Source organism: Thunnus thynnus, chromosome 6 (assembly GCF_963924715.1).
Source record: "Thunnus thynnus chromosome 6, fThuThy2.1, whole genome shotgun sequence".
Taxonomy (NCBI): domain Eukaryota; kingdom Metazoa; phylum Chordata; class Actinopteri; order Scombriformes; family Scombridae; genus Thunnus; species Thunnus thynnus.
Genome location: NC_089522.1, coordinates 21,597,860 through 21,625,556, shown reverse-complemented (window position 1 = coordinate 21,625,556; position 27,697 = coordinate 21,597,860). Strand labels below are relative to the sequence as shown.

Sequence of the window (27,697 nt, the reverse complement as noted above, 5' to 3'; positions counted from 1 at the left end):
TAAATGAATCAACTGATTGTGTCAAAAATGGTTGTTTATGGTATGTTTTTATGTTAAAAGATTACGTTTGGCTAATATGTCATTATCATTATTTTTTTTTTTTTTAAACTTTGAAATATCTATACAGGTATCCGCCTCAAAAATCCACTACTGGTCACAGTGTAGTTGCCATCTGAGGTGGGACAAATTGCAGCTGAGTGTCATTTCATTCTGTGTTCGGCAGTGGAGGACTGACTGAGAGTTGGATCTGTGGCACTGTTGGATACACATTTCAAATTTGGATCAGTTTTGTGAGTGTGGACTTGAGAGGATTTGGGCTTAGAAGCAGCTCCAGTCAGTAGCTTTGCACCAGTTTTAGCCAAACTTGGCTGATTCTGGTACATAATTCATGACCAGTCTTGCATGAGTTCAGCAATCAGGTGCACTGGATTTAAGTCAGTTTTAACCACCTGGCTACATGTGCTCACCATGTTAGGATTCAGGTTGAAATTCAAATTGGCTTTTTAATGCACCAAAGGTGAAGGAGATAAACATTTGTCCACACAAGCCAAACAGTACAACAACAAAAGCCAACACGCTGGGATCAACACGCCTGACCCGGGTGTTATTAGCCGCTATGCTAGTTTACAACCCCAAAATCTGTGTGTGGCTGTTTAGCATAAGAATGATAAGATATGATAAAAGGAGTTTAGAGAAGGCTGATAAATATGTGTGGCTTTGAAGCGGTTGTTGTGTGATCGTGTGCAGATGAGTGCGTGGGAGGTGTCGTGTGTGTGTGTCTGGAAAGTGTTTGCTGATGAGGGTGACATTTGTGCACACAGTGAGGGGTTTAACCACCAGCATCTGGGGCTTCTTTCTCTAAACCCTAAAACCTCAAAGCAGGAGAGGTAAGAAGCATACTCAGCCCGATGTTTTAGTCAGGGTGTGTGTGTAAGTGTGTATGTGTGTTAAACTGAGGACATCGCTCTCCACACACTCCACAGGATTTCAGCACTCTGCACATGCACCGTGGATTCATCACCTTAGCAACCAGTCGATTGAAAGATGATGAATCATGTCAAAGACTGCTAATTTCTTTGCAGTTGTCAAACATGAACAATGGGCGGTAAGAAGGAGTCACAGAAACGTCACCACAGACAGAATGTTGCGTGTGTGTCTGTGTGTGTGTGTTTTTGTGTGTGTGTGTGTGTGTGTGTGTGTGTGTGTGTGTGTGTGTGTGTGTGTGTGTGTGTGTGTGTGTGTGTGTGTGTGTGTGTGTGTGTGAACTTGAAAGACCATAAAGAGACAGACAGGAAGAGAGGCTAATTGAGGCTAATCGGAGGATAGAAAGAAAGAGAGAGATTTACTGTTTGCTGTTTATGCTTCTGACTGTTCAGAGGGAAATAAGCCCCCCATCGGCTTACTGAAAAGGCTTTCTTTTTTATTTCTCATAAGACAAATAGATATTTTTAAAAGAAATAAGAGGTTGTTATGTGCTTGTACTCTCTTTTAAAGAGCTCAATTACTTGCAGATTTCAGCTGCTGTGTATTTGATTGCCTACCAGGGATCACTAGCTATACACAGACCTAAATATACAGTAGGTCCAAACACAAACCTGTTTCAGTCGTCTGACAAATCCTCCATCTCCTGATAATTTCAGGTGAGAGTAGATGGTGTTGATACCGTATGATCCGATTTTCCTGTGGGGCTCCAATAAATGAAGCTGTAACAACACCTCTGACCTCATCTTCTCTGCACTTTATGGTTACTGAATAGGCCTGGATGCTATTCCTGACAAATAACAGTCTTTGTCAACAAGAGGGGATGGTCAGAGAAGTCCATCTGACCTACATTACCGCCTGCTGAGAGCGCTGACACGTACCCTCGGTGCAATAATAGTAGTGATGGTCTGGAAGACGTTGATTTAGATAAAGAAACATGAACATGCATCAGCTGTGATGCACCAGGATTCGAGAGAAGCACTGCTGCAACTAACAATGTGAATAATGTATTGAAGAGAGGCAGCTTGGCAGCCTCAAATACTGCTGGCCTGAGATGGTACGACTAATCCAGCATCAAGATGCAAATATTGCTCGAGTCGATTCCTGTAGAATCAATAATAATGCAGAATGTGAACGATTTTATGTCAAGCAGTACAGTGAAGGCTAACAGCTCCCACTGCTGGCAAACATGCTGTAGGCATGTGCAGCACCAAAGAGATCCACTCAACTGCCTCTTAAATGAAGCTGGGATTGATTTACAGATCATCTTTCTTTGCTTTGAAGTACTAACAAAGGAGAGCTTGTCTTTTAGTGGAGTAATTGTCTGCTTTATCCACTGACCTGCTGATAGACCCGTGTGTGATTATACCTAACCCAGCTCATGATGTCATCAGTAAAGCACCTGATAATTATTGAAAAACAAATCAGTGCTGAAACGATTAATCCACAATTACAGATTGCTCGATCATCAAGCAAGTAATCAACCATAGTTTTGACAGATAATTACTGTTTTAAGCCATTTATTGATTCTCTTCTGTTCTGTATCATGTAAGAATCGTTAGTTATTAATTACACAGGGACTTGGCTCATCCACTGCACAAATTCAAACAAGATTTATTGGCATGAAAGTTACATATTACTGAATGATTAGGTTTTACACAAGAAAACAAAATAGATAATCACAATATAACAAATATACTTCAAACAGTATAATCTGTTTGAACATATATACAAAAATACAAAATGATTGAACAAAGTACAGTGAATGAGGATTGTTTTCTCTTAGGTTGTGGAAAGTGTATACATGTTTTGCAGCCAAGAGAGCTATTTTTGCTGCTTCCTGAGATGTAGGGAAGTTTACCCTCATTTGTATGGTGGAGGATTTCTTGACATATGATGCTTCATCCCTTATCTCTGAATATTTGTTTCACTCTGTCTCTCTGTCTCAACAGCTTGTAGATCACATTGTAGACACATCTCCTCAGTATGTTTGACATCTCTGTTTTGTCTTTTGTGTATTGTCTACCTCTGTCTGTTCTGTTGTTGCTTTTTCGTCTCATAACCAATAAAAAAAAAATTGAAGAAAAGTAATTCATTAAGCTAAAATGCCAAATAGTTTGCAGCTTCTTGATTGTGAGAATTAACTGCTTTCCTCTCTTTCATATTATTGTAAATTGAATATCTTTTGGATTTTGAGCTGTACACACACAACTAATTTGAAGATATCACCTTGGGCTTTAGGAAATTGTGATGGACATTTGTCACAGTTTTCTCATTTACTCTCTTTGAAGAGGTCAGTTACTTGCAGATTTCAGCTGCTGTGTATTTGATTGTCGACCAGGGATCATTAGCTATACACAGATCCAGATACATGGACATTTGTCACAGTTTTCTCATTTTTCTTAGACTGAATGAGTCATTCATTATTCAAAAAATAATCAACAACTTAATCAATAATGAAAATAATGATTAACCCAAAGATACCTTTTGAGGCATAGTTTTCGTTGTTCAGACAGTCAAACTCTAAAGGAATCTTGACATCCTCGACACCAGCTGATGTTATTTTTGCTCTTACGGGTCTGATGATTTATAACTCTGAGTGTGAAATGTATGTGGGAGCTGGTGGTGTGGAATGTGCCATGTCCTGGTCACAGTGTTCCTCCTCTCTACCGGTCACTCAGCAAGAGAGTTCCTGTAGGCAGAGTGAGAGAGCATCACACTCTGCCCACACATTTGTCCTCTAAAAACCAGTCATTCATATGCAAAAAAAAAAAAAAAAAATAGCTGAAGTCTGGCAGCAAGGCTGTGGCTGTTTGAACAAAGTCCTATTTGTAAAATGGATATAATGTAAAGGGTAAACCAAGTGAGACTCGTTAGTGTTTCTAAGTCAGGATGGAAACACCTGAGTAGTGGCTCTCCTTAGTCAGAGGTTGAAGAGTTTTTAACACTCAAATCTCTACTGGACCCGCTGGTGGGATACAGGTACAGAATATATATGTGGCATTGAAGAAAGGGCAGATATAAAGGGAAAAATCACTCACTCACTTGATAAAAATTCAGACAGTGCTTCTTCCAAACCATGTCTATTTTACAAATTAGTACATCTCAAGACAGTACAACAGTACATCTCCTGTTGTGTGTTTCTCTTTGGAGAGAAAGTCATACACTATTCATAAGGATAAGGCTGAATCTCAGTGTATTATTCATTACAGTGGTCCTTGTCTGAGGCATCCATACAGTCCAGGTGGATCCTTTTTTGACGCTGTAGTACTGTCCATATTCAGTTTAGCATCTTAGTAAAGGAGGTTCAGTGGAAATCAACTGCTCAATTAAACCATAACCGCAGCAGATATATTTGTTTATACACAAATTCGCCATGAGACTTAGACAAAATTTTTAGGACTAGTTTCCGCTGAAGACAAAGTCATCTTAAGATTCGAGTAATTCATGTAGCAGGCTCATTTACTCAAGAAAACGACCTGGGTTCAGAAGTAAACATATTTATCCTATTATTAGGAAACAAATACGATGAGGTAGTATATAATGTGATGAACTATTCTGAAGATAGAAAATGATTTTAGAGAGGTTCCAGTTTAAAGTTTCAAAGACTATAGACATTAGGACATGAATAGAATCAAGAGGAAATAATTTATGTCCTGATAAAAGGGATGAAGGTAAAGTTAAAAAATAAATCAAGATTAAAAGTTGTACCTGCTGTGTTGAATGGAAAACAGTATTTTAAATGTGAACACTCAAGTGAAAAACTGTTGCTGAAGAGGAAGCTGATGGAATTGAATTGGGGGATTTCAGATTGAACTTTAAAAACTTGGTTAAAAATGCAATCAAGGTAATATCAAGGTAATATCAGATTTTGGTTTGATGTTTTTCTAGCAGCAGTGATTATTCACCCGTGGATTAAGTGTACTTCTTTTGGCTTCCTGAGGAGGGCAGCAAAACACCTACAGATCTGCCACAACAGAGCAGAGAGACTTTACTGCTAGGCTTTGTGCTCAGCAGGTCTGTCCTGATCCCCTCCTGGATCTGTAAATCCTTTACAACATGAGGATGAATAATAAGTGTGGAGATTGTGGCTCTCATGTCTCTCTACACAGTTTTGTTTTTCACAATTTTTTTTGCCAGTTTGAAGGCTTTATTTTAACTTACCATGTCACACAATAGTGAGCCCAACACACAATAGGTACTTTATTATAACACTGGTATGTTGATGCACAGTATCCTTTATTTATGCGCTTACTACCAGACTTATACTGTTTATATCTGTACCTATAAGGAATAAAACAAACAAGAATAACCCTTATTAGTTTGTCATTATAGATCTCTGTGGGTCAGTGCTAACCTAGGTTTAAGACTGTTTTAGATTTTTAAATATATGATATTTAGACTTTAGACTGGAAACTGGAGTCACTAGATTCAAGTCTTCATGATGTATTTTTGCTAGTATGGGGTAAAAAAAAAGTAAAGAATTGAATTTATCCTAAGGTAAGTCGAGGGTCTAAGGATAGAGGATGTTGTATTGCTTTACAGATAATAAAGCCCCCTATGGCAAATTTTGTAATTTGTGATGTTGGGCTATACAAGCAAAATTGATTTGACTTGACTTGACCTAACTCTAGAGATGTGAGATAATGCAAGCCTCTTAAACATGGCTAAAACACTTTTTAAGGTTCCCAAACATTTCTGATGTTCATTGATGAATTGGCCTCTGTATAAAAGCTGATGTGTGAAAACTTTAATTGCAGACAAATAGAAAATTGTTGTACTGTACGAAATTTGTTTAAAATTTACACTAGTACTCAGTTAGGCTTATGCAAGAATATTCATAATGACTTTTTAAATGAATGTCTTTTATATCTCCAAGTACATTTTCTTCTCTATATTACTTATATTCAAAGGTTTTGTCTATATTATTTCTAGATGTCTTAAGCTGATGATTTAATTAACAATATATAATAGTTTCCATTTAGTCCACTGGTCACTCATGGCCTATGAAAACAAGATTTTCCTCTGGCAAGTTTGTTTTTAAATTGATGTCATCACATTAATTAATAACCACATTAATTCTCTTTCACTTTTCACCTGCTCACTACCCCCAAGTGCTCATGCATCATCACTTCAATCACTTTTCTCCTCTGTGCTTTCACTTTCACAGTTGTTAAAACAGGTCTTGATTCATTTAGATTAAATGTATTTAGTTAATGGGCTCACTAATAAAATAAATGAATAAATGTATTAATAAAAGATTTAACAACATGATGCTCTCTGCTTCTGGAAACTGGCCGTTATATCAGTCACATAGTCGTGTCATTACCTTTCAACCAGAGAGCACAGTTTACTTAGAAAGCGAAAATTACTTTCCTTAAAACACTTGATGACCACCATCCACCAAATTTTACCTCAGCCCACACCAGAATAGAAATACCATACTGTTCTTTGATAATTGTTCAATTGGTCTAATGTCCTTCATAATCAATCTGTTTTTTGGTGCAATTTTATTATTGATGGGAGAAATCTTTATGTATTTAAACCTGCTACAAGCTGTCCCAGTGCATGTTGGGATAGGATCCAGTGCCCTGCAACGCTGAACAGGATAATCGGCTATAGAAGATGGATAGATGGGTGGATATATTTTATCCCAAAAGTAGCTGAGTTTGGGATTGAATCTTTGCAGTTTGGTGGAAAAGAGCAAGTTCACAGTAAATCTTTATTTCCCGTTTTTAAAAATATATCAAAATATGTAGAGAATAAAATGAAGATAAAAATGTTCACAGGAGTGCTTCTTGTGTCCCTCACATCTACTGCTGCTATTGGAAATGGGAAAAGAACATTATTTAAGAGGAAATATATGTCTACATCCATGATGTACGATGTGGCACGCAGTATGAGATTAGTTAGTTAATCAGTTAGTTAATTGACATAAAATTATTCTGAAAACTATGTGATAATTTCACAATTTTGTTTTCTTCAAGCAAAAATGCCAAACTTTTGATGGTTTCAGCTTTTCAAATGTGAGGATTTGGTGCTTTTCCTTGGATTTGGACTGCGTCTGTATGGAGTCGAACAAGAAATTATGTTTTTATTTTATCAGGCCAGTTTTGGAGAGTGTAATCAGGTATGGAATGACTGCATGGTTTGAGAACCTTCCTGTATCATCAAAATCAAAGTTGTCGCATTTGGTTCAGACTGATCAGAAAGATCGTCATAATCTTCAGTCTCTCTTTAAAGAGAATTCTCTGCGATCCATCCCATATTCTATACTCTGAATACGAGTTGTTACCGTCAGACAGAATACAGAGTGGTGTAAATTGAATCAGAGGTTGTACAGCAGTACAAAACCACAAACAGATTGATGCCTTTGGGTGTGTATTTTTCTGTATTTGTATTTTTGTATTATTTATATTGTACTTTCGTGTACTCTTTAATGTCTTCTGTCTGCTGGTGTTGGATGCCCATATATGTTGACAGGGCTAGCTTTGTAGAGTCCATATCTATCTATCTATCTATCTATCTATCTATCTGTCTATCTGTCTATCTGTCTATCTATCCATCTGTTAATCTGCTGATTATTTTCTTGATTAATTGTTTAAAATATCAGAAAAATGCCATTTATAGTTTACCAGAGTTAAAGGTGGTGTCTTCAAATTCCTTGTTTTTTCAGACCAAGAGTCCAAAACCCAACAATATTTGTATAACTATCCTTTATGACTTTAAAAGTGACTGAATGATGAATCAGTTGTCAAAATAGTTGATAGCTGATTAATTCTGATTGACTAATTGACTAATCATTGCACCTCTAATAAAAAGTCTTTAATTCGTATGGGTTTTCACAAATAGCCTAATAGTGTCAAGATTGACGTGCAAAAAGTGTGGGACAACACCACAAAAGACAACACAGGAAAGCAGAACATTACTGTTACACTAAATATCACACTTAGCCTTGTTCACTTGTTTACAATAGTAAAAATGTAGAAATAAAACACCAAACACATAGCAATGACTGTTTCACACTTAGCAACTCTTGACCCCCCCAACATGGAGGGATAATTCCAGAACAGTCCACGAAGAGCCTCTATTATCTCTGCTTTACTCCAGTGAGTGTCTAGATCATAAAAAAGTGTTAATTAAGCAAATTTATAATGTATTTAAGCATACATGTTAATTACTGATTTAATTATTAATGAAAAATACTGACACCATGGGTTCAAAGAGGCCTAGTTGCTTACATAGAAATACTTTATGTAGTAATTTGTGGTTTGTCAAAGTTAATATTGTTTGTTTATTCTGAAAGTGCTACACATTCATGAGCAATATTATGAATTTAAAAAAAAAAAGAAAATGAAAGAAATATCAAGGTATCACATCTGAACAAGGCAACATCCTACTGAGTGAGAGTGACCCTCTGCGACATTAAATCCATTACAGGCGTGTGAGAGTAACACATCCATAAGCCCCAAATCTCTTTAATACAACACCCATTAGGAAAGTGCTGAGCTCTTTACCAACAGCTAAGATGGTCCGCTACTCAGCAACACTACTGCCTCTGCTCTACATCCAATATATTACAGACAATCAACTACTTACCACACATTAATACAAGAGACCAGGATATATTTTTAGAAATATTTAAGGCCTGTTATCTGTTGTTGCTATCTTGGCTCGGACGCTCTTGCACAAGCAATTTATAATCTCAGTGAGGCACTCCATGCAGTTCAACATCTTTTGGAAATAATCATGTTAGGATTATGTTGTAGATCATGTTACCCCATGTGTCCATGAGTCATCATTTAGTATGAGAACTGAACAGCCTCTGATGAAATAAAGAAATCTTGACAGCGATTTGACTGTCTTCAGAAAGGCCTGCCATATATTTATTTGTCATAAGGGTAAGTTATAGTTCACTATATGAGTTATTTTGGCTGCTAAATCGGATTTCATACTGCAGAAATATAGAGAAATGTTCGTTCTTAGAATTGGACTTGACAACTTATTTTTGGGATGAATTCATAGTCATTCAGTGTTAGATATAGGGCTTGGGGTTACAAGTCATGGAATAAATTAATTCTACTCTTTGCCTGCTAAGCTCTATTCAGGTTGAAGGGGGTTTGGGAAACCTTGGATAGGTCACCAGTCCATCACACAGCTAATACACATTGACACTAATGCTTAAATTCATATATACATGAGTGTCATATGTGGCTTCAAATCAGTGGCTTCAACTCCCTAGACCTGCAGGTATTTGCTTTATTACCTTCCAATTCCAAAGAAAAAGGTGCCTAGTATAGTATCTATCAAATTTAGTGGACAAGAAAAGGTGAATTATTTCATGTAGATTGCAGAAACAGTTTTACCATGTTGTATTTATAATTTAAAATGAACAGTCATCAGACAGCTCTGTAAGTGGAATGAGCAGGTGTAACCTTAATATCTTGATGAGTGGTCAGTTATGTTTGCAGTGATGGCTGGATTAGATATTAACTGTGGCCTAAATCACTTTGTGCTGACGGATTTGGAAAGTGATAATCCAAGGTGTGCCTTTAAAAGCCAGACCGTGACCACTTGGGTCCATTTGTAGCAAGGTCCCTCTCCATCACTCTCCTGAACAGCCAGAAGAAACACCACCGAAGGGCTGATCGCAACCGCAAGCCGCAACCATGAACGGCACAGAGGGACCCTATTTCTATGTCCCTATGGTTAACACCACCGGCGTTGTCCGGAGTCCTTATGATTATCCTCAGTACTACCTTGTCAACCCAGCAGCTTATGCTGCCCTGGGTGCCTACATGTTTTTACTCATCCTTCTTGGCTTTCCCATCAACTTCCTCACTCTGTACGTCACCATCGAACACAAGAAGCTGCGAACCCCTCTAAACTACATCCTGCTGAATCTCGCGGTGGCTGACCTCTTCATGGTGTTCGGAGGATTCACGACAACGATGTACACCTCTATGCATGGCTACTTCGTCCTTGGACGCCTTGGCTGCAATCTGGAAGGATTCTTTGCTACCCATGGTGGTCAGATTGCCCTCTGGTCACTGGTTGTTCTGGCTATTGAGAGGTGGGTGGTTGTCTGCAAGCCCTTCAGCAACTTCCGCTTTGGGGAGAACCACGCAATCATGGGCTTGGCCCTCACCTGGGTTATGGCTTGCTCTTGTTCCGTGCCCCCTCTTGTTGGCTGGTCCCGTTACATCCCTGAGGGCATGCAGTGCTCATGTGGAATCGACTACTACACACGGGCAGAAGGTTTCAACAATGAGTCCTTCGTTATCTACATGTTCACATGCCACTTCCTCATCCCACTGATTGTGATCTTCTTCTGCTATGGCCGTCTGCTCTGCGCTGTCAAGGAGGCTGCTGCTGCTCAGCAGGAGTCTGAGACCACCCAGAGGGCTGAGAGGGAAGTCACCCGCATGGTCATTATCATGGTCATTGCCTTCCTGGTATGTTGGGTACCCTATGCCAGTGTGGCTGTTTGGATCTTCACAAATCAGGGCGCTGAGTTTGGACCTGTCTTCATGACCATCCCGGCATTCTTTGCCAAGAGTTCCTCCATCTACAACCCAATGATCTACATCTGCATGAACAAGCAGTTCCGCCACTGCATGATCACCACCTTGTGCTGCGGAAAGAATCCCTTCGAGGAGGAGGAGGGAGCATCCTCTACTGCCTCCAAGACCGAGGCCTCCTCTGTCTCCTCCAGCTCTGTGTCTCCTGCATAAAAGGGCCATCAAACAGAGGCTCCATGATCCACTATCCAAGAAGAAGACTTCTGCTCCCCCCGGGAAACGACTGAAGGCTAATGTCTACAGAAATAACTTCCTTTTTGTATTTTTACAAATGAGTTGGTTCAACCTAAAGACAGTTGCAGGAAAGGTCAGCCCATTACAGAATGGTTCCTGTATGTACAGAATATCCAACGCAACAATCTTTGAGATTTTTCCTGAGAGGAAAGGGAAATAATGTTAATCTTTTACAGTTGGAACCTATATGATACTGGCTTATTTTTGAATGTAGAGGCATGTAATCAAGGCAACGTAAAATAAATCGCACTTTGCAAATGAATCATCCTGTTTATGTTTTACTTACAGTTTGGGTGGCAAAGTTCAAATGATTGTAGTATATTTAATCAAATGAATAAATGTGAATGACCTATTCAGAATGCATTTATGTCTTGAGTCAATTTCTACTTTAGAGCTATTATTGTAGTGACTACCGCAGGACCTAATGGTACAAACACTTGGAACAGTTCAGAAACTTAACATTGTGTTTGAAATGCTCCTGTAGTTGCACCTGCATTGCTACTGTAATCTCAATTCAGTCACAGGTCACCTTGGACTTAGAACTTGTCCTAGCGAGGGGATTATGACATTATTAATCAGGGATGAATATACACCTGACACAACACCAACTTTATCTGATGACGAATATTAATCACATTAATGAAAGGTTAACACAGACAAAGACTTATTGGATAACACAAATCGGTATTACCTAGAGACACCTTGATGCAGAGGTTATGGAATGGAAACGATTACTCTTCACTTGCATCATATCACACACAAACCATATAGACCTAAAATAAACACATTGTCAAGGGAAGTTACTGGAAGTGTTATTATGATATTTGCACAACATTTCTCAACAGAATTCAAATAAAATGTAACATTTTTTAGCTCTCACAAGACACAGTCTTAACAGAGGATAGATATTGCAGATAATGATTATGTAGTTCATCAATAAGTAGAAACCCACTAGAGTTCTACGTAGGTTTATAGCGTTATTTTACTAGAATACCAGGTTCTTGAAGGCTGGGATTTTTTAAAACTCTTTGAAAGACATCAATAATGACTTGTACCGGTATTATAAATGACAAAAACTCAGATAGTGATGTGATTCCTCCTCCTCAGCTCTTGGTTGTGCAGTATGCCAGACTGAAGAAATAAAAACGCTTCAAAATCTCTCCTGTAATGACCTTCATGCGTAGCTATAGCAACCACCATACCAGTGGATCTGTCTTGGAATACAGATACGCTCACTGAGCAGTCTGAAGTCAAGCTCCAGCTGAGAGCTTAAGGGGAAAAAATCCTTCAATTGCTGTTTTAATTTAGAATTAAAAAAGAAAAGCCCCTCTTTCTTTTAATGAAGGTATTTGAAGAATATTTGATAGATGACAATCTTATGAATGCTTGTTCACACAGGTATGATACCATTTAACTTTTTATAAACACCACTGATATTATTAAAGTTCAGAAGAAACCTTTTTTTTCTTTTCTATTTTTATTGATTAGAGTAATCACTATATAATCTAAAACTATAACACCACAAACATGTTTAATTGGAAGTTATGAACCCAGTATAGACATTGTCAATGAATTCAAATAATGTTTAATAAAGTATATTTATCAGCACCTTAAACTGTAACCCAGCTCTATATAGTGTCATTTTACTATGCAATTATTATTTGAGATGAAAAAGTATATCAGTGGTATTATTAGTCTTATTACAACACTGGCTATAACTTTAAAACAAATGCAAAAATATGGATTGTGCTTTTGTTGTCTCGCTGAGAATACCAGTGGAGTGAATGGAGTGAGGTAGTGTGTACTGCATGCACCATTATGTCTTGTGGAAATAAGATGAAATGCCTTTTTCTGTCAAAAAAGGCAATACAGTTGACAGCCCATGCTTCCAACTTCTTTCTTTTTCATTGTTCTATTTCCATGTTACTCTTGTGGATTGTGTGTGAACCAGTGTACAGTCACTGTTAAATGTAGTAAATATTTGTCGAGTGTCGATCTTCAATGAAAGGAAGTCTCTAAAGCTGCATATTAAAACGTAACGTGACCACGACTCCCACATCCGAGTGATTTGATCAAAAAAAGAGAGAACAAACTCAAAGGCCTCCCCAGAGATGTGAGTGAAAAACGGCTATGCAGAAATATGAAAGCCTTTTTGAATTTGTATGGAAAACTTTATTTGATAATAAAAATAGCATTCACAGACTTCTTTTGATAGCTACATATACATTGTAATCCATCTCAAGGAAAGAAGCTGGATAAATCCACATCTACTTGTACTTAGACTAATGTTATGTATAGCTTCATGGGTCAAATAAAGCTATGAACAATGTAGTATTTATATATGCATAGTTTTATAAAAAAGATTGGCCCATATACATGTACTGCTTTTATCAACACAGAGACAGCATTATGTCCGGAGCACATTGCAAGAAATAATGCTTGAAGAACACAGACTGCATACAAGTGCTTTATAATACAAAGGTAGGCTAACCATCGAGAGAGATTCAAACCATCAAACAGTTTCTGATTGACCAAATACAGTCTTTCATTCTAAAATGTCTTTACATACCTGATCCAGAGTAAATCAACATATTTCCCATAAATCATCAGGTCCATTTCAGAGATATAAACACAATATCACATTCCTCACTGCTGAGGTTTTCTCATAAATTTCTCTTTTGTACAAGAAAAAGGCAACATTTTATTCCTTGACAGGTTCCTAATAGTTACATTGGAAAAAATCTTTACAGGTGATGGCCAACAGGTTAACTTCTTAAACGTGTTTCTTTTCTTTTCTTTGTTTTTCTTCTTTTTTTGTTAAATACAGTACCATGGCGACAACAGTGATCAAACAATGCATTTGTTGTGGTTTTCCAATATATTTTTAGTTCTTTAATGAAACATAAAACAGAGAATACACACAAAACACATTATAAAGCAGCAGTCAGACTCCAGTGGCGTGACAGCATGGCTCAGCATGGCAGATTGGTCATCTCCTGTACCGGGACTCTCCATATGTTACCAACACAACAAACCACACTTTTTGTCTGGACCCAAGAGGTGGTTAGTGCGCAAATGTGGCTATCATTATCAACAATTACCGTGGGATTACAGTGCATGTTCCTTATGGATTATTCTCACTCAGATCTATCGGATAAAGTGGTTAAACTACACTTTAATTTACACATGCATCTTGCACAGGGATCATTTACACATTTGTTTGTTTTAAATTTATTTAGTTTTTTTTTTTTTTTTTTTTTGGCATATCTGAAAATCATATTTTATGGCAGCTTCAAGCTGGTATTCTGGCATAAAGCAGAGTCATCGAAAGTAGGAAATTGAAATTTTGATGCGCAACAAAGTTGGATAATTCATTTTACGCAACAGAGAATCTACCAGAAGAAGTTTTGTAGTTGAAAGTTAGTCAAGTTCCTTCCCTGCTACATCAGTAGGAACAAAGGATCAGAGTATTCAAGTATTTAACTTTTATAATCCTACTCACACCACCATTTCCAATTTTCACATCAGATTTTTTTTTTCTTAATTTTGGGAGTTTGGGTGTATTTAGCAAAGGAGGGTGAGCTGCCACACATTTCAAAGATGCAACACAAACAAGGGTAGAGCATGCTTTCCCAAGTACAGTGTGTACTTCTACCATGGTCCTTAAAGATTTAATGAAGCTTGCTCAAAATATGTGCCAAATTAAAAATAAATAGTGAGCAAATGCAAAAAAAAAGTCATATATTATTTATATAATTTTCACTCTAGTTTTACACTAGATCTTAAATTTAGATTTTTTGCCTGAAGTCAAACGTGATTTTCACAGTTCTTGTGAACCATCAGTGTCTTGTGCTATAGTTTGTTCAGTAAAGCAATTCAGGAATGGAAAAGACATCGAAAAACAAGATTAAAACAAGCTTAGTAGTTAGAAGTTACCACAACTGGAAGCATGTTTCATACCTCTGAGGGAACATACTATTTAGAGTCAGCAATGCCTACAAAAAGCAATATCACTGATTTCATATGCAGGCACATACAATACCTTTACTATAGTACAACAACCTCAGTTATGTTCAAAATAACTATAACAATGACAAAACAACCAGTATGAACTGATAGAGGGATTGTACTCCTGCTGTTTTATGAATCTCGGGATGGGATCACAAGTAGTTAAGTCAATCAAATCAAACAAATAAACCAGTTGACCAAATAAAGCACAAGAGTTAGTATCCTCAGAAGTCCAATTCCAGTGTATGGTACATAGTTTGCACATATAGAGGAGAGAGTGGCGAGGGGGATCTCTGCTCTGCTCTAGATGCTGAGGTCTTTGGGGCTTTCTTTGTACAGCCTTCTCTTGGGCTCAGGGAGCTGGTTTGGGCTGCGGCCTACTGCGTTATTGTTATGGCCTGTGTTGTTGTAGGCAGCATTGTTGTGTGCAGCGTTGTTCTTCATCATGCTATAGTAGTCCTTTAGTCTGGGTGCTGCTGCATAGTTCAGCTCGTCCCGGCTGTAGTTGCTGTCAGGGGAAGAGTCCCGCTCCACTCTGTATCGTCTGTCCGGTGTCCCGTTCATCCGATATTGCTCCTCCCTCCTCTCTGAGGAAGAGTCTCTCAGGAGGTTGCCGTTCTTCGGGGCTCTATCATATGTACGGCCCCTGGAAAGAGACAAGGAATCTCCGTTGTTGTTGGTGCGCTCGGGGGTTGTGGCCTCCCTGACTCGCCCAGCCATCTGCGAGTCCTTGAGGAGCCTCCGCTCGTAAAATTTGCGTTCAGGGGTGACAGCGAGGAACCCTCCATCGTCATACTCCCTCTCAGGTGTACGGTCCCGATGCGCTCGCTCTGCCCTGCGGTCCATCGACTTGGCCCGCCGACGATCAGGGGAGGAGGTGCGCTTTCGGGTTGGTGAGCGGTCAAGGGAGCCTCGGCGCTGCAGACGAAACCTCTCGTCCAAAGTAGAACTGCTGTTTGAGAGCTCTCGCCCCCTTAGTTTCTCTGCAGCTGCAGCCTTCTTCCCTGAGCTGTCTTTCCTCAGAGTCTTTAGGAGTTTAGAGATACCGCTCTCCGACTCGGACTTCTTGACTTTGCGGCCTCGGCTCTTCTTGTTGCCACTGCTACTGCTGTTACTGTTGTCTGGAGACTGCTGTCTGGGGGTACTTTGACTGTGATTGTTATTCCAGGTGTGATGATGGTGGGGGTTAAATTGCCGGCCTTGGTAGTCCATCTGATCTGACACAGCCCTGTCCCAGTTCCTGTCCCTGTCTCGGCCACGCGCAGACTCCTCCTGGCGTGATGGTTTGTGAAGGTCTGGTGGATAACTGGACTCCAATGAGGTGTGATATCGGCTGTTGGGTGGCAGCGTTCTCACTTCCGGAGTGTTTTGTGCCCCGGGTGTGGGAGGGTTCCCGTCACTGCTGCCGTCTGGAGGAGAGGAGAAAAGAGGAGAGGCTAGACTGGAAATACCTTTTGTAAGAAACATTAGATTGAAGAATATTTTTTACAAAGTATGTCAGTAACATGACATTTATTGTGTTTAGCAAACATGACTTTCCATGTTGTCCATGTGGGCTCTTGCATTGACATGACAGAAAGTCAATGCAGTGGTTTTATGGAAATCATGCATGCACGTACACTGTCATATCCTGTATATATCCCCAGAAACAATCAGCTATGGATAATTTAAACTGATGTTTTACACATATACATATAAATTACATTGAAGTGATAAATCACTTCAACATGTTTTCTCTATGGGGCTGCAGTTTGAAACACAAGGTGATGTCAGCAACAACAGCAGGTGCAACACATCGGCACGTGTAGGGCAGGGGTTATCAATGACACAGCAGGCACCTAAGAAATCATTCAAAACAAAATGTTGAACAACTCAATGTGCATCATTGGGAAGAACAAACCAAAAGCGAAAAACAAAAACAAGAGTGTGTTTGGCTGCAAGTCTGCCAAATTAGAGACAGGTTGCTATGGCAGCAGCGTGTGACGAGCAGTGGCATTAAATTAGTCCCAGTAAAAATATCTAGTCTGACTGGGTGAGGGAGAGGGTTTGTACGTGTACAGATTCACAGGAGTAAAGTTTAATTCAGGCATGACAAGACTTAAAGCATGTAGACCATGTAAACACACCGGCACATAAACACACACAAAGTGGGATTCAGGTAGGGATGAGCTGGAAGGAGGGGTGGATCAAATTTGAAAGTAAAAAGATGGCAGGGAGAGTGGATTGGGACAGACTTTTGGCTACAAACCGTGGTCTGATTTTGGCCCATTAGGTAGAAACAGGGCTCTCCCATCTTGTCATTCCTCATTGTACCAACAGCGAGATGAGGAGCCATCATCGCTGGAGAGAGGAGGAAGAGCCCAGCAACAAGAGACAGAGAGAAAGGAAGAGGAATAGAGAGGAGAAAACAAATAGAACAGACAAGAGGCTGTTTTACAGTGCATCTTAATAGAGAGAAGAAGGGGTTTGTTGTGAAAGACAAGAAAATATTACACTTTATACAGTATCAAACAACCATCTGAGAGGGAAGAAAAAAATGTATCAGAAAATTAAACCCCAGATAAACCAGAAGATAATGCTGAGAAATACAACAATATGACTCAGAGAGTGAGAGGAATAATCCATCAGCAGAGCATACAGCTCTTGGGAGGGAATATTACTTCAGCTATAAAACATCAGTGCTACAGATCTTATAAGGTATAAATCACTGAACAAGCTTCTGTGGCAACCATTTCTTCATTAATCAATAATATCTGACAGCCCAATCTTGTGCTGAAACCACGACAAGTCATTTTAAATCAACAGATCAGAAAGTGTCTTCCTGTGAAATGTTAATTATTTACAGTTATAACGTTCATGAAAATTAGTTTAAAACAGTTTTCCTCTGTGGTGTACTAAGCAGATACATTATGAAGCTTTTTTTCTGGTTTGCGGTACATACAGCTGGAACAAAATATAGTTTCAATTCTGGCATTAGCAGTGTAATTTACATTAAGTTTGCCTACCATATTCAGGTACAGATCCATCCCCCCGTTTGAGGACGAGTCGCGCCCTCCGACCACCATTCTTGATCAGTTCAATGGCACGTGAATGCTTCATGTTCTTTGTGCTCTCACCATTAATCTCCAGGATTTCATCTCCCACCTAAAACAGAGCAGACATGACATTGTTATGGCTAGCTAATGATAATATTTTATTATAGTGTAAAAAAAAGGAAATTGGAAGTAGAATAGAGGAGGTGAACTGAAGAAAAATAGCTTCATACCCTCATCTTGCCATTTCTAACAGCAGCCCCATCCTCTGCTAGTCTCAACACATAAAGGTCCATGTTGTACTCCCGTCCGCCTCTCAGGCTGAAACCAAAACCTTTACTGTCACGCTCGAGGTCCACAGAGTAGAACTCCGCATCCTATGAGAGAGAAAAGAGAGACCCCAGAGGAGTGAGAAATCACAGAGTCAGAAGGTGAGTCCAAACTTCAGAGCTTATCAAGCAATGTCCCACAAAAACTCACAAAGATGTCAATGACAGTAAAATACCCTGGAATGTATGAATAATTAATGCAGTGTAATCCTGTGATCACTAAACAAGGGCACAACAAGGGCTGGACCCAAACTCGCTACACTCATCAAAAGCTCTCTCCCAATAGAAGCATGGTCTCCAACAAAATCATGATCTGTGGTACTTACAGGTCCAAAGCTTTATTCAATTCAAAGCACTGAGTGATTTCATAGATTGAATGTTTACTTCAAGATAGTGATAGTATCTAAGACTTACTGTATACATAACAGATACAATCTAGGATATTACAGTGATTTGAGGACATCCCAAATAAAACATAGGATTAATCAGAATTATGACTTTGTATTTGTAACAAGAAGATATTAATTGGAGGTAGGATGCTACTAAAGCCTGACAGATAGCTGATACCAATATTGACATTTGATAGTTAAAAAGAAACAAATATTTATATAACGGCAGATATTAATATTCTTTATACAACCCATAACATAAATAAAACAAAATAATAATAAAAAATTTATAAGGTTCCCCTAAATTAGTGTTGTTTTTCTAACAATTGCAACCAAGAAATGGGCAGGATGTTTTACCGTTGAAAAATAAATTTGTCACTACTCTCTTGTGGATAAATTATAGAATGGTGACACTGTTTCAAATCATATCTTTGGCATTTCTATACAGCAGTTTCTTGTCATTTATCAACTGACATAGACGCCAATACTAGTGCGATGAGCTTATATCGGCTGATTCATTGGTCAAGCTCCGGACGCTACAACAACTTGATTAATCTGTACCTTCCAGCGTACTACCAAGTCATTACAGTATGTTAAAACTGTCATCAAAGAATACTGTTCAACATGCTGACACACCCTGACATGCTGCACAAACACATATATTGCTGAATTGGTTTGGTAAGATACTGTCTGCCTTATAACACTGGACATCTTTCTATAAACACACTGGTCAAATACTTAGAGAAGATCACAACAATGAAACTTAGTTTTTGAAGGGTAATCTAAAGGACCTTAGTGTTAGAATATGTCATGTTTGTTGATGTATGGCTTTTATCTTTCTCCAGGTGAACACTGATTGTCACTCTCAGTTTAAATGGGACTTAACTTATCTGTATCTGTTATTATACTTTCCCACACAGTAGTGTTGTACAACGGATGTTAAGTGTCCATGTGGCTGTTGTGGCATGTTCACTTAAAAACTGTTTTGTGTTTAAGTGAACATGTACCATTATTTAAAAAAAGGCTTTATATAGATTTATGATTAGTGACTTTCCTCCGTTTATTGCTGTAGTTTGTATTATGTGTCAGATGGTAACTGATTAATTAATGGAAACCCAGATGATTTTTAACTGTGGAGTGAAAACATCGGTTCTTACCTGTGTTTGGGTTTGTATGGGTGGTGGAGGTGGAGCTCCTTTAGACTTTGAGTTATTCCTTTAAAAAAAAGAAGAAATCCATATGAATACACATTGTGCTGTATTTAAGAATATCTTCTAGAAAGACAGTTGCATTTATAAATATTTAAAAAACGGATGCATTATCACCCACCGGGACTCTGTAGACTGTTGAGGCGTGTGTGTGGTAGTGATAGTAGCTATCTTCTCAGCATTGGTGAGCAGGGAAGCATTGGAAGAATCTTGAGAGAAAAATAAAAGAAACAAATTAAAATCAAGTGACTGCTTTTGTTAAACGCATTTGCCCATAGCTATGTTTTCAAAAGACACTCTGGAGAACAAAATGTTACTGTCCAGAAGAGTCCCCTGAACCGCCCACAGGCTACTCTATTCAACCTGATGCTAACTGCCTGTGATGTTGTCATTTGCCATCTGCTCATGGACAACACTGGCCCCACTGCACGAAAGAAAAACAACAGTAAAGAAAAAAAAACCCTTATGACTTGTTTCATTTGCTACTCCAGGAGGGAAAAGGACAAGGACAACTGTCTTTTCTGGCCTTTCTTAATTCCATAGCAAAAACACTGCAGTACATGTTTCCACTGACACTAGCAGGAGTGCAGCTCTGTCTGTGTTTAGCAAGAACATCAGCCTGACTCATTTGTCTCTGGCTCCTTGCTCACTCTCCCCTCATTTCCAAAAAAAATACTGTATGACTTCCTCACGGCCACCTCTCTGTCTTTCTGACTGCAACCACACACGTCTTGCATGGTATTTGTAAATGAGAATAAAGTCGATTAATAAAATCCGTCATTCCCGCATTACAAGGCCATACCATTTTCTTTTTTACGAGGAAACCTTGTATAGTGCATGTTCAAGCACAAGCTTGTGAGTTACTGAATGTGTGTGTGGGAGTTTGTTCCCACCTTTCTCACCTCCAGTTTTCAGTAAGCTTTATTTTACTTTACATTGCATTATATTACTTACATCACTATTGAACAATACTATATTACTATTATTATTATTGTGCTTATTTACAAGTATAATTATATGCCATATCATAGTATTCTTTTATTTCTATTATATATACTACATAGTATTATATTATTACTGTATAGTATATGTATTTTTATACTGCACATATATGTGACATTATATACTCTATTATGGTATTTTAATTCTGTATCTATACCTTTATACTCATATTTTTATATAGCTCACACATTATGAATGCCAGAGTTGCACGACTGGACTTTTTTTCCCTGCAAATATTTGCACAATTCATTTATATAGTCTAAGGTATTATAATGTATTATATGTAGCTTTTTATGTCACCTCTATTGTCACCTCTATAATTTCTTTAATCACTTATTCTATTTTTATTCATTTAAATTTAAGGATTTCTTTATCAGGTTTCTTACCTCAACTTGTCTCTGTGCTGTTGTAATATGTGAATTTTCCTTCAGGGATCAATGAAGTCTTATTTATTTGCGTAGGGTTTTACAGCAGTGTTATCACTGGTTGACCAGTGACAAGTACCCTTGTTATGACACTCAACATATTTTACCCAAAATGTGGAGTTGTGGGTCGCAAACTGCTTGTGCTGCAATATTATGCAGTTCTATTTCCTTTTCTAAACTAAGCTGAAGAGAATAACACCAACAGGAAGCATTTAATTAAATGTGAGCATGGTGTTTTTAATCCTTTCAAACTATTGCAAATGGAAAGAAAATAAACAAAGAGCAGAGAGAGCATGAAGGACATCGAGGAATTGTTGAAATGCTACTGTAGTTTCTGGGGCAATTTCACCTTACTCCTACTCAGTGAGTCACTCTCCGAGATACCAGGGTTCACACCCTGATGAAGAGTGCACTTGCCAGTGAAGAGCAGCGGTGCCCTTTCCTTCCCACCATATCCATGAATAAGTCACATCATGCTACATTATGAAACAGCCATGTGAGGCTAGAAGCCAAAAGTCTTACCATCACCCGGGATGATCCTGAGCGAGACTGTGTTCCCGGCTTCCTTGATCAGGTTGACGATGTCAGAATGGGACTTATTGGTGATGGAGCAGCCGTTAACAGCCAATATTCTGTCCCCGACTTTCAGCTTCCCGCAGCGATCCGCTGGGCTGCCCTCGATGATGCGTCCTATTTTGTGGGGCATGGCCACGCAAGCATTTCCAGCTTTGTTTGTTTGCATGTATAAGTTGTGTGTTAGAGTTAGTGTGTGGTGATGATTTGTTTGATCGTGTTAGTTGTATTGATTTAGATTGTATAAAAAAGGAGAAGACAGAAAAAAATGGAGAAAGAGAGAAAAAGAAATATTAATTATCCAAATCACCACATCAGCATGTTGCAATCAGTACACATGCAACATACCACATGCCACATAAAGGAGGAGAAAAACTGTATAATGTCCACAAAAAAAAAAAAAAAAGAATGGGCCCGGGGTCATCTGACCTCATCGTTTGACATGTTACTCAATGCACTGTGAATCATATGCCGCTGGTCAGAGCCCACAGTGACCAATGCTTGACAGCCTATCAATACACTGGTCAAAGTATCATGACTGTCCCCTCCTCCTACACCTCCCTGCCAGAGATCAATAATCAATCTTTGCTGCAGTGTAAGACATTCGAGTAATTGAGCTGTGGGATCCTGACCGGCTCAGAAAATGATAAGGATTCCTAAAGAGGGAGGGACACCGAGGTGAGATGTGCAGCCTGCAGCTTATATATGACACTAGTGATATGGTCAGTGCAAACACTGCAAGAAATACAATCTGCACCTGAGTGACAGTGTTCAAAACTGTACATCTTGTTAACACAGAAGGTCCGAACAGACCCTGGGGATCTCCAGTTCTCCTCACCCTCCCTCCACCTCACTCCCTTTATCTCCGCTCCTCCCTACACTCCCCCTTCCATCCAGGATTTTTTTTTTTTTTTTGCATATTTATTACATCTTACCTCACAGCTGCCCTCCCTCTGTCTTGATTGAAAAGTGCACTTGTATCCTGTCACTCTATCCAAATAATGAGATATGGGACATTACAGGGTGCGGCAGGTACCCAGGATTTAATACTCAATCTGCTAAGCACAACACCCACCCCAGGTCACTGGAGGAAGGGACGAGAGGGGGATGGGCCCTGCTGGACTGGTGGACTGGAGCAAAACGGTTTATGTATCCATGATGTATGGGAGGTTGAATCAGCTGAAACGGCTTTGTTCTCATGACTGACAAACATCTGGTGCTCCTGGAAGAATCCTCTGAGCCAAGTCTGTTTTTTTCGTTGGGGTTTTTTTTTTTTTTTTTTTTTAGTAATACACACTCCTCTGTCAGATTTCAGCTCATGACCCATGTGGTTGGAATCCATTAGGAGAAACGAGCGCAGGATGCTACAGTACGATCTCAGCTCAGCACATGAAAGCACAAAGTCCATTCATCTCATCCTCCCAAGAGGAATAGTGACAGAGCAGAACGGGGGGGGGGAGCGCAGTGAGGAAGTGGCAAAAACAGGAACCTCAAAAGACACGAAGACGTTTAGACAAGGTTGTTGACTAGCACTAGCACTGGTGTCACTATAAATAATACATGCATTCTTGCATTGCATTTTGCAGAATAACACCATTAACCCAAGGGATCAATGAAATTTTCCCTGGCCAGTCAGTGTAGCTAACATCTCATCCATTCTTGTGTTTCGCCTGTGACACACCACAGTACATCATCATAATGGCTAACTATACAAGAGACCTTGGCATGACATTGGTGTTGGAAATTCATCACTCTGAGGTTAATACCAAATTTGTTCGAGGAGAACATCTACAATTGCTCATCAATGCCTGAGCAACTCTGATACACACAATTCTGCTGTTTTGCTGCGATACGTAAATGGTATAGACAGCTATGGACTGCACTGAGTAGACTTCAATTACATGCTGAATGAATTGGTGAGGGCAGCTGTGAGGCATGAATCTGTGATGACGGTGTTTGTGATAAAGCTGTTGCCGGCCTGATCCTGAGGGAATGAGCGCTGCACATAAAGAGATTTCTTTATCCCTAAGCTCATGATAGTAGGTTTGTGACCTCGGCCCGTCTGTGGCATTAAGCGCGCTCCTGTCAAACGCCACTCCCCTGCTATTCATGAAGTGGGGGAAACTCAGTGAGGAGTAACTGCAGAAATATTGTAATCCTGCCAGGAGATGGCGTTAGTCATTTCAGTTAGTACTCTTTTCTGGAGGTATGCATAGAAGATCGGGGCTGTTTTTAATATCAAAAAGGGTATAGTGTAAAATTGTTTTCAGAAAAGTATTACTGTCAGTGCCATGTAGTAACATTTGAAGAATTTAGCTTTGAGACCAAAACATTGCTCTGTTTTGAAGTCATTTGTGAATGCTGCTCACAGTCAGAAAGCAAATTAATCAGAGAAAAATAATGATCGTCAGAAAAACTCTCCTCACATAACTTGCACCGACACAGATTACTAATGCCTAAACAATCAAACTGTTGAGGCAGATTAAAGTCTAAATTGAACCATGTTATCCTCTGAAGTGAAAGTGAGTCAGCCTGTAGTAAACATGTCACGCCGAATTCAAGTCTGTGTCAATCTCAACTAGCTCCAGCTCGGGCTGCATCACTTACCAAAGGTGGTGCCGGCATCAGGCCTGGAAACAGACGACACAATGACAAAACCAAAGCCTTCGTTCTCTCTACGTTGGATCTCCACGTCGTATGGCTGCAGGGAGGCAGGCACCACCGCACTCCCGCTGCCTCCTCCTCCGCCGCTGCCGATGCCGCTGGTGGATCCGCTGCCGGAGCTGACGGTGTTGAGAGAGTTCTGGCTCCCCTGGGGGGTCCGCTTGCCCTCCGTCAGGCTGGGTGCCTGCGTGCTGCTGTGGTGGGAGGAGGCCGGCGACGGGGGAATGTCGCCTTCCCCTTTTGAAACTGGGGATGAGGAGGAAGAGAACAGACTGGTTAGACAAGTTTTACTTTACAACATGCATTTCCTCAACTTCTCATCCAAGTACTCATGTCAGGAACCTTGATGAGGTTGAAGATGGCCTGCCAAAGAAGAACAAGCAGTGTGCATCATTTATATAACATGCATGTGACGATACAGGACGCATGTATGAATATCCGTGCACAAGTTTTATGTAAAGAGCTCATCACCTCCGTATCCGGGTGTCTTGCGTCTGACAGTGAGGTTGACATGGCCCTGTTTGGCGGCCTGCTGCATCAGCTGCACCACCAGCTGGTGGGACTTGCCCACCACCGCCGTGCCATCCACACAGATGAGCTCATCCCCCGACCGCAGGCGTCCATCCTCATCTGCAGCCCCATACTTCACTATGTGTCCTATGTAGATCTGTAAAAGGCAAGCACACACAATGCATGATGTAATGGATTACAGATTTGCGTTGAATTGTGCTTTAATTTAATGTATCATATGTCAACACGGGGACATGAATACAGGAGCTTCATAATAATTATACTGCAGCTTATTAAGAGTCATTAAACTGTCGGAAATTAAACCATCAGCCAAGAGAGAACATGATGAGTCAGTGTGACTTATCTCCTCCTGATTTTAAATTAAACTGTTAAACAGAGCAGCGTTTCAGAGTGTACTGTTGCATTAGCTACTTCAAGGTATTTGTGGCTGACGTTCAGAGAAACAAAGAAGGCCAACGCAGCCTATTGGGGCCATGGAGAAGCTGGTGTGCTTAAGGCGTTGTGTGGGAGTGTACACACAGCTTTGACAGAAAAGCGCACAACTACCATGCAGCATCTTTGGCACAAACAAGTACTAACTCCTGTGGGGTAGACCTGAAGCCTGCTGCCATTTTATTTCCCTCTCTTCCTCAATATCTGCCTTCCACTCTCCCTCTTGCCCCCTTCTTTGAAGACAAATATATGGCGCACAACCAGAGAGATTGTGGGTAAGGGCTTTGCCTCTCTTAACAAGCTGTCTATACGATCCTCCAGAGAACAACAGCTCCAGTTAGAAACAGAGTGATGTGTTAGGACTCTCTGCTACTCCGGTTTAAAGGCAGACTAAACAGAAAAGTGGGAGGAAAATAAAAGACAAAAAACAAAACAGAAAGTAAGAACCTCTTATAAAACCAGGAAGGATACTAAGAAAAGGACAGAACAACTTATCAGCAATAGTGTGAATGATGTGTGAAAGTGTGTGGGTGTACACTTCTGTTAACTTTTCATCTATGGTGATTTTGTTGTGATAAGCTATTGATGAGATTCAAAGGTGGAAGGATACTTACAGGCTCCCCAGGCTCGTTTCCTCCCAGGATACGGAAGCCGAAGCCTGTGTCCTTCCGCCAAAGGAAAATGTCCTGCTCCTGGCAATCTGGCACTGAAATACACAAAAGGAAGAATGAGAGGACTCCAAATCCGCCTGCAGGCTCCTCTCAGCGTTGACTGATTATCATCTATGTAGGCTAATCACTGAATACTTGTTGCTTTAATTGACATGTTATGACCCATTTTGTCTAATTATCACCAATCTACATCCAGTTGTGTAACTGCTGATCAATAAGGTGTTTTGTTTTTCGATTAGAGTCAGATTGAGAACAGGCAGGATCGACAGCTGCTCCGTCCCTCGCCTCAGCCCTGCCTCGTTGAGCAGATTGTTCTCGCATGTAGACCACAAACTAGGCTGCAATGTCCCATGCTGTGACCCCGTTGTGCTCTCAGAACCCGCATTATGAAAAGTCACACGATAGCGATCCCTATTATTAACCTGCATTTATAACTTAACCTTTCTAGCTTCTCTCTCCCCCGTGTGTCTCCTGCATTCCATCACGCACACACAACTCCCAACGCATTTGCATCTCGCCGGGGATGGAGCAGACTGTGGAGGAGGACACAGGCAATTTGGCGTCAGTCTGTTCAGCCCACAGGGCCAGTCCACACAGGAGGCACAGGCCATTTCTTCTCGCACCGCCTGCTGTCTACACGGCTGCCACGCAAGGCCAGTAGTGAACCCATTAGCTCCAGCTCTCCGGTTCCCCCTCCCGATAACTTGCTCAGTGTGAATTAAACTGCTGCGGTTTGTAATTAACCCTCCAATGACCCATGTGTATAGAGTAGCGATCAAAGCTCAATGTAAACTAACAGTAAACGGTTCGGGCGTGTGCCACATCAAGCGGACAGGTGACATAGAGCATTGAGGGGAGCAAAATTCCCAAATGCTCACCTTTCAGTCCCATCACACTGAAATATTGCTCTCCTTGCGCACTCAGTGGATGCGTGGATGCACCCACTCACAAATTCAAGAGTGCGCGCTTGGATGTGACAGCATGCACATGAATACATATGAAAACACAGACAGAATCTGGGCCTCTTTGTCATTCTTTGTCTGTGTCTCTTTCTTGTTTCATTGTGTCTCCCCTCCTCCCCATCTGACTCAAAAAGGGGCTGCAGCTCCTTCAGGGGTTATCAAACAGATATACCAATCAGCCGCAGCTTAAAGCAGCCCTCTCAGGGCCCAGTTAATATTTAATCAGCAGCAGTCCTAGATTCTACAGGCAGCCATGATTATCAACCAACACTGCAATGCATAGCGTGAACGCGGCCTCAACAATCACAAATGTGCGACAAGCTAACACAACAGACCTGCCTTTGCCATCACCCCTATACAATCAGCACAGAGATGTTTTTTACAGCATACACACACATATTCTCTGTTTTTAAATATCACCATCAAGTACAGGAGGTCTGAGAGATGTAATTCAGCCAGAACAGGCAGGTGACCCGTTATTTGGAGGATCCATCCTGTTTTTCCTCAAAGGCTCTTCTATTTATGAACAGAAAATAAGTGGTTTGACACCCTCACAGTGTTTCCTCATGAATAATGCAAGAATAAGCCGTAACTGAAAATGATATTGAGGAGTCTTACAGAGAGGCTGCCGACATTCTGGTGCTCCAGTTTTGGATTTCGGATACCCTGTTGTGA

The 27,697-nt window shown here is 40.1% G+C and overlaps 2 protein-coding genes and 1 long non-coding RNA gene across 19 annotated transcripts in view; 2 read left to right on the top strand and 1 right to left on the bottom strand.

The window, feature by feature from the left end:
- The window catches only part of LOC137184681 (uncharacterized), a 90,227-nt gene that overhangs the window by 7,790 nt on the left and 54,740 nt on the right, over positions 1-27,697 (top strand). The window lies entirely within an intron of this gene.
- LOC137184679 (rhodopsin) lies at positions 9,556-11,159 on the top strand. Its single transcript, XM_067592579.1, has one exon. The coding sequence runs from the start codon at positions 9,651-9,653 to the stop codon at positions 10,713-10,715; it is 1,065 nt and encodes a 354-aa protein (XP_067448680.1). The 5' UTR covers positions 9,556-9,650; the 3' UTR covers positions 10,716-11,159.
- The window catches only part of LOC137184680 (membrane-associated guanylate kinase, WW and PDZ domain-containing protein 1-like), a 96,898-nt gene continuing 83,227 nt past the window's right edge, over positions 14,027-27,697 (bottom strand). For 9 of the 14 annotated variants that reach the window (XM_067592582.1, XM_067592581.1, XM_067592580.1 and 6 more), the window contains 9 exons: positions 26,004-26,095; positions 24,898-25,093; positions 24,370-24,672; positions 21,712-21,915; positions 19,884-19,971; positions 19,712-19,769; positions 18,070-18,213; positions 17,810-17,948; positions 14,027-16,213 (listed from right to left, as the gene is read on the bottom strand). In XM_067592582.1, the coding sequence (XP_067448683.1) occupies positions 15,108-16,213; positions 17,810-17,948; positions 18,070-18,213; positions 19,712-19,769; positions 19,884-19,971; positions 21,712-21,915; positions 24,370-24,672; positions 24,898-25,093; positions 26,004-26,095 (2,330 nt within the window). In that variant the 3' untranslated portion in view covers positions 14,027-15,107. Of the gene's footprint in view, positions 16,214-17,052; positions 17,145-17,809; positions 17,949-18,069; positions 18,214-19,711; positions 19,770-19,883; positions 19,972-21,711; positions 21,916-24,369; positions 24,673-24,897; positions 25,094-26,003; positions 26,096-27,697 lie in introns of all 14 variants that reach the window. The other 5 variants (XM_067592592.1, XM_067592591.1, XM_067592583.1 and 2 more) reach the window with 3 other exon arrangements.

What these genes read in the sequence shown, in the direction of transcription:
- LOC137184679 (XM_067592579.1), top strand. Translation starts at nt 9,651, where the DNA reads ATGAACGGCACAGAGGGACCCTATTTCTATGTCCCTATGGTTAACACC.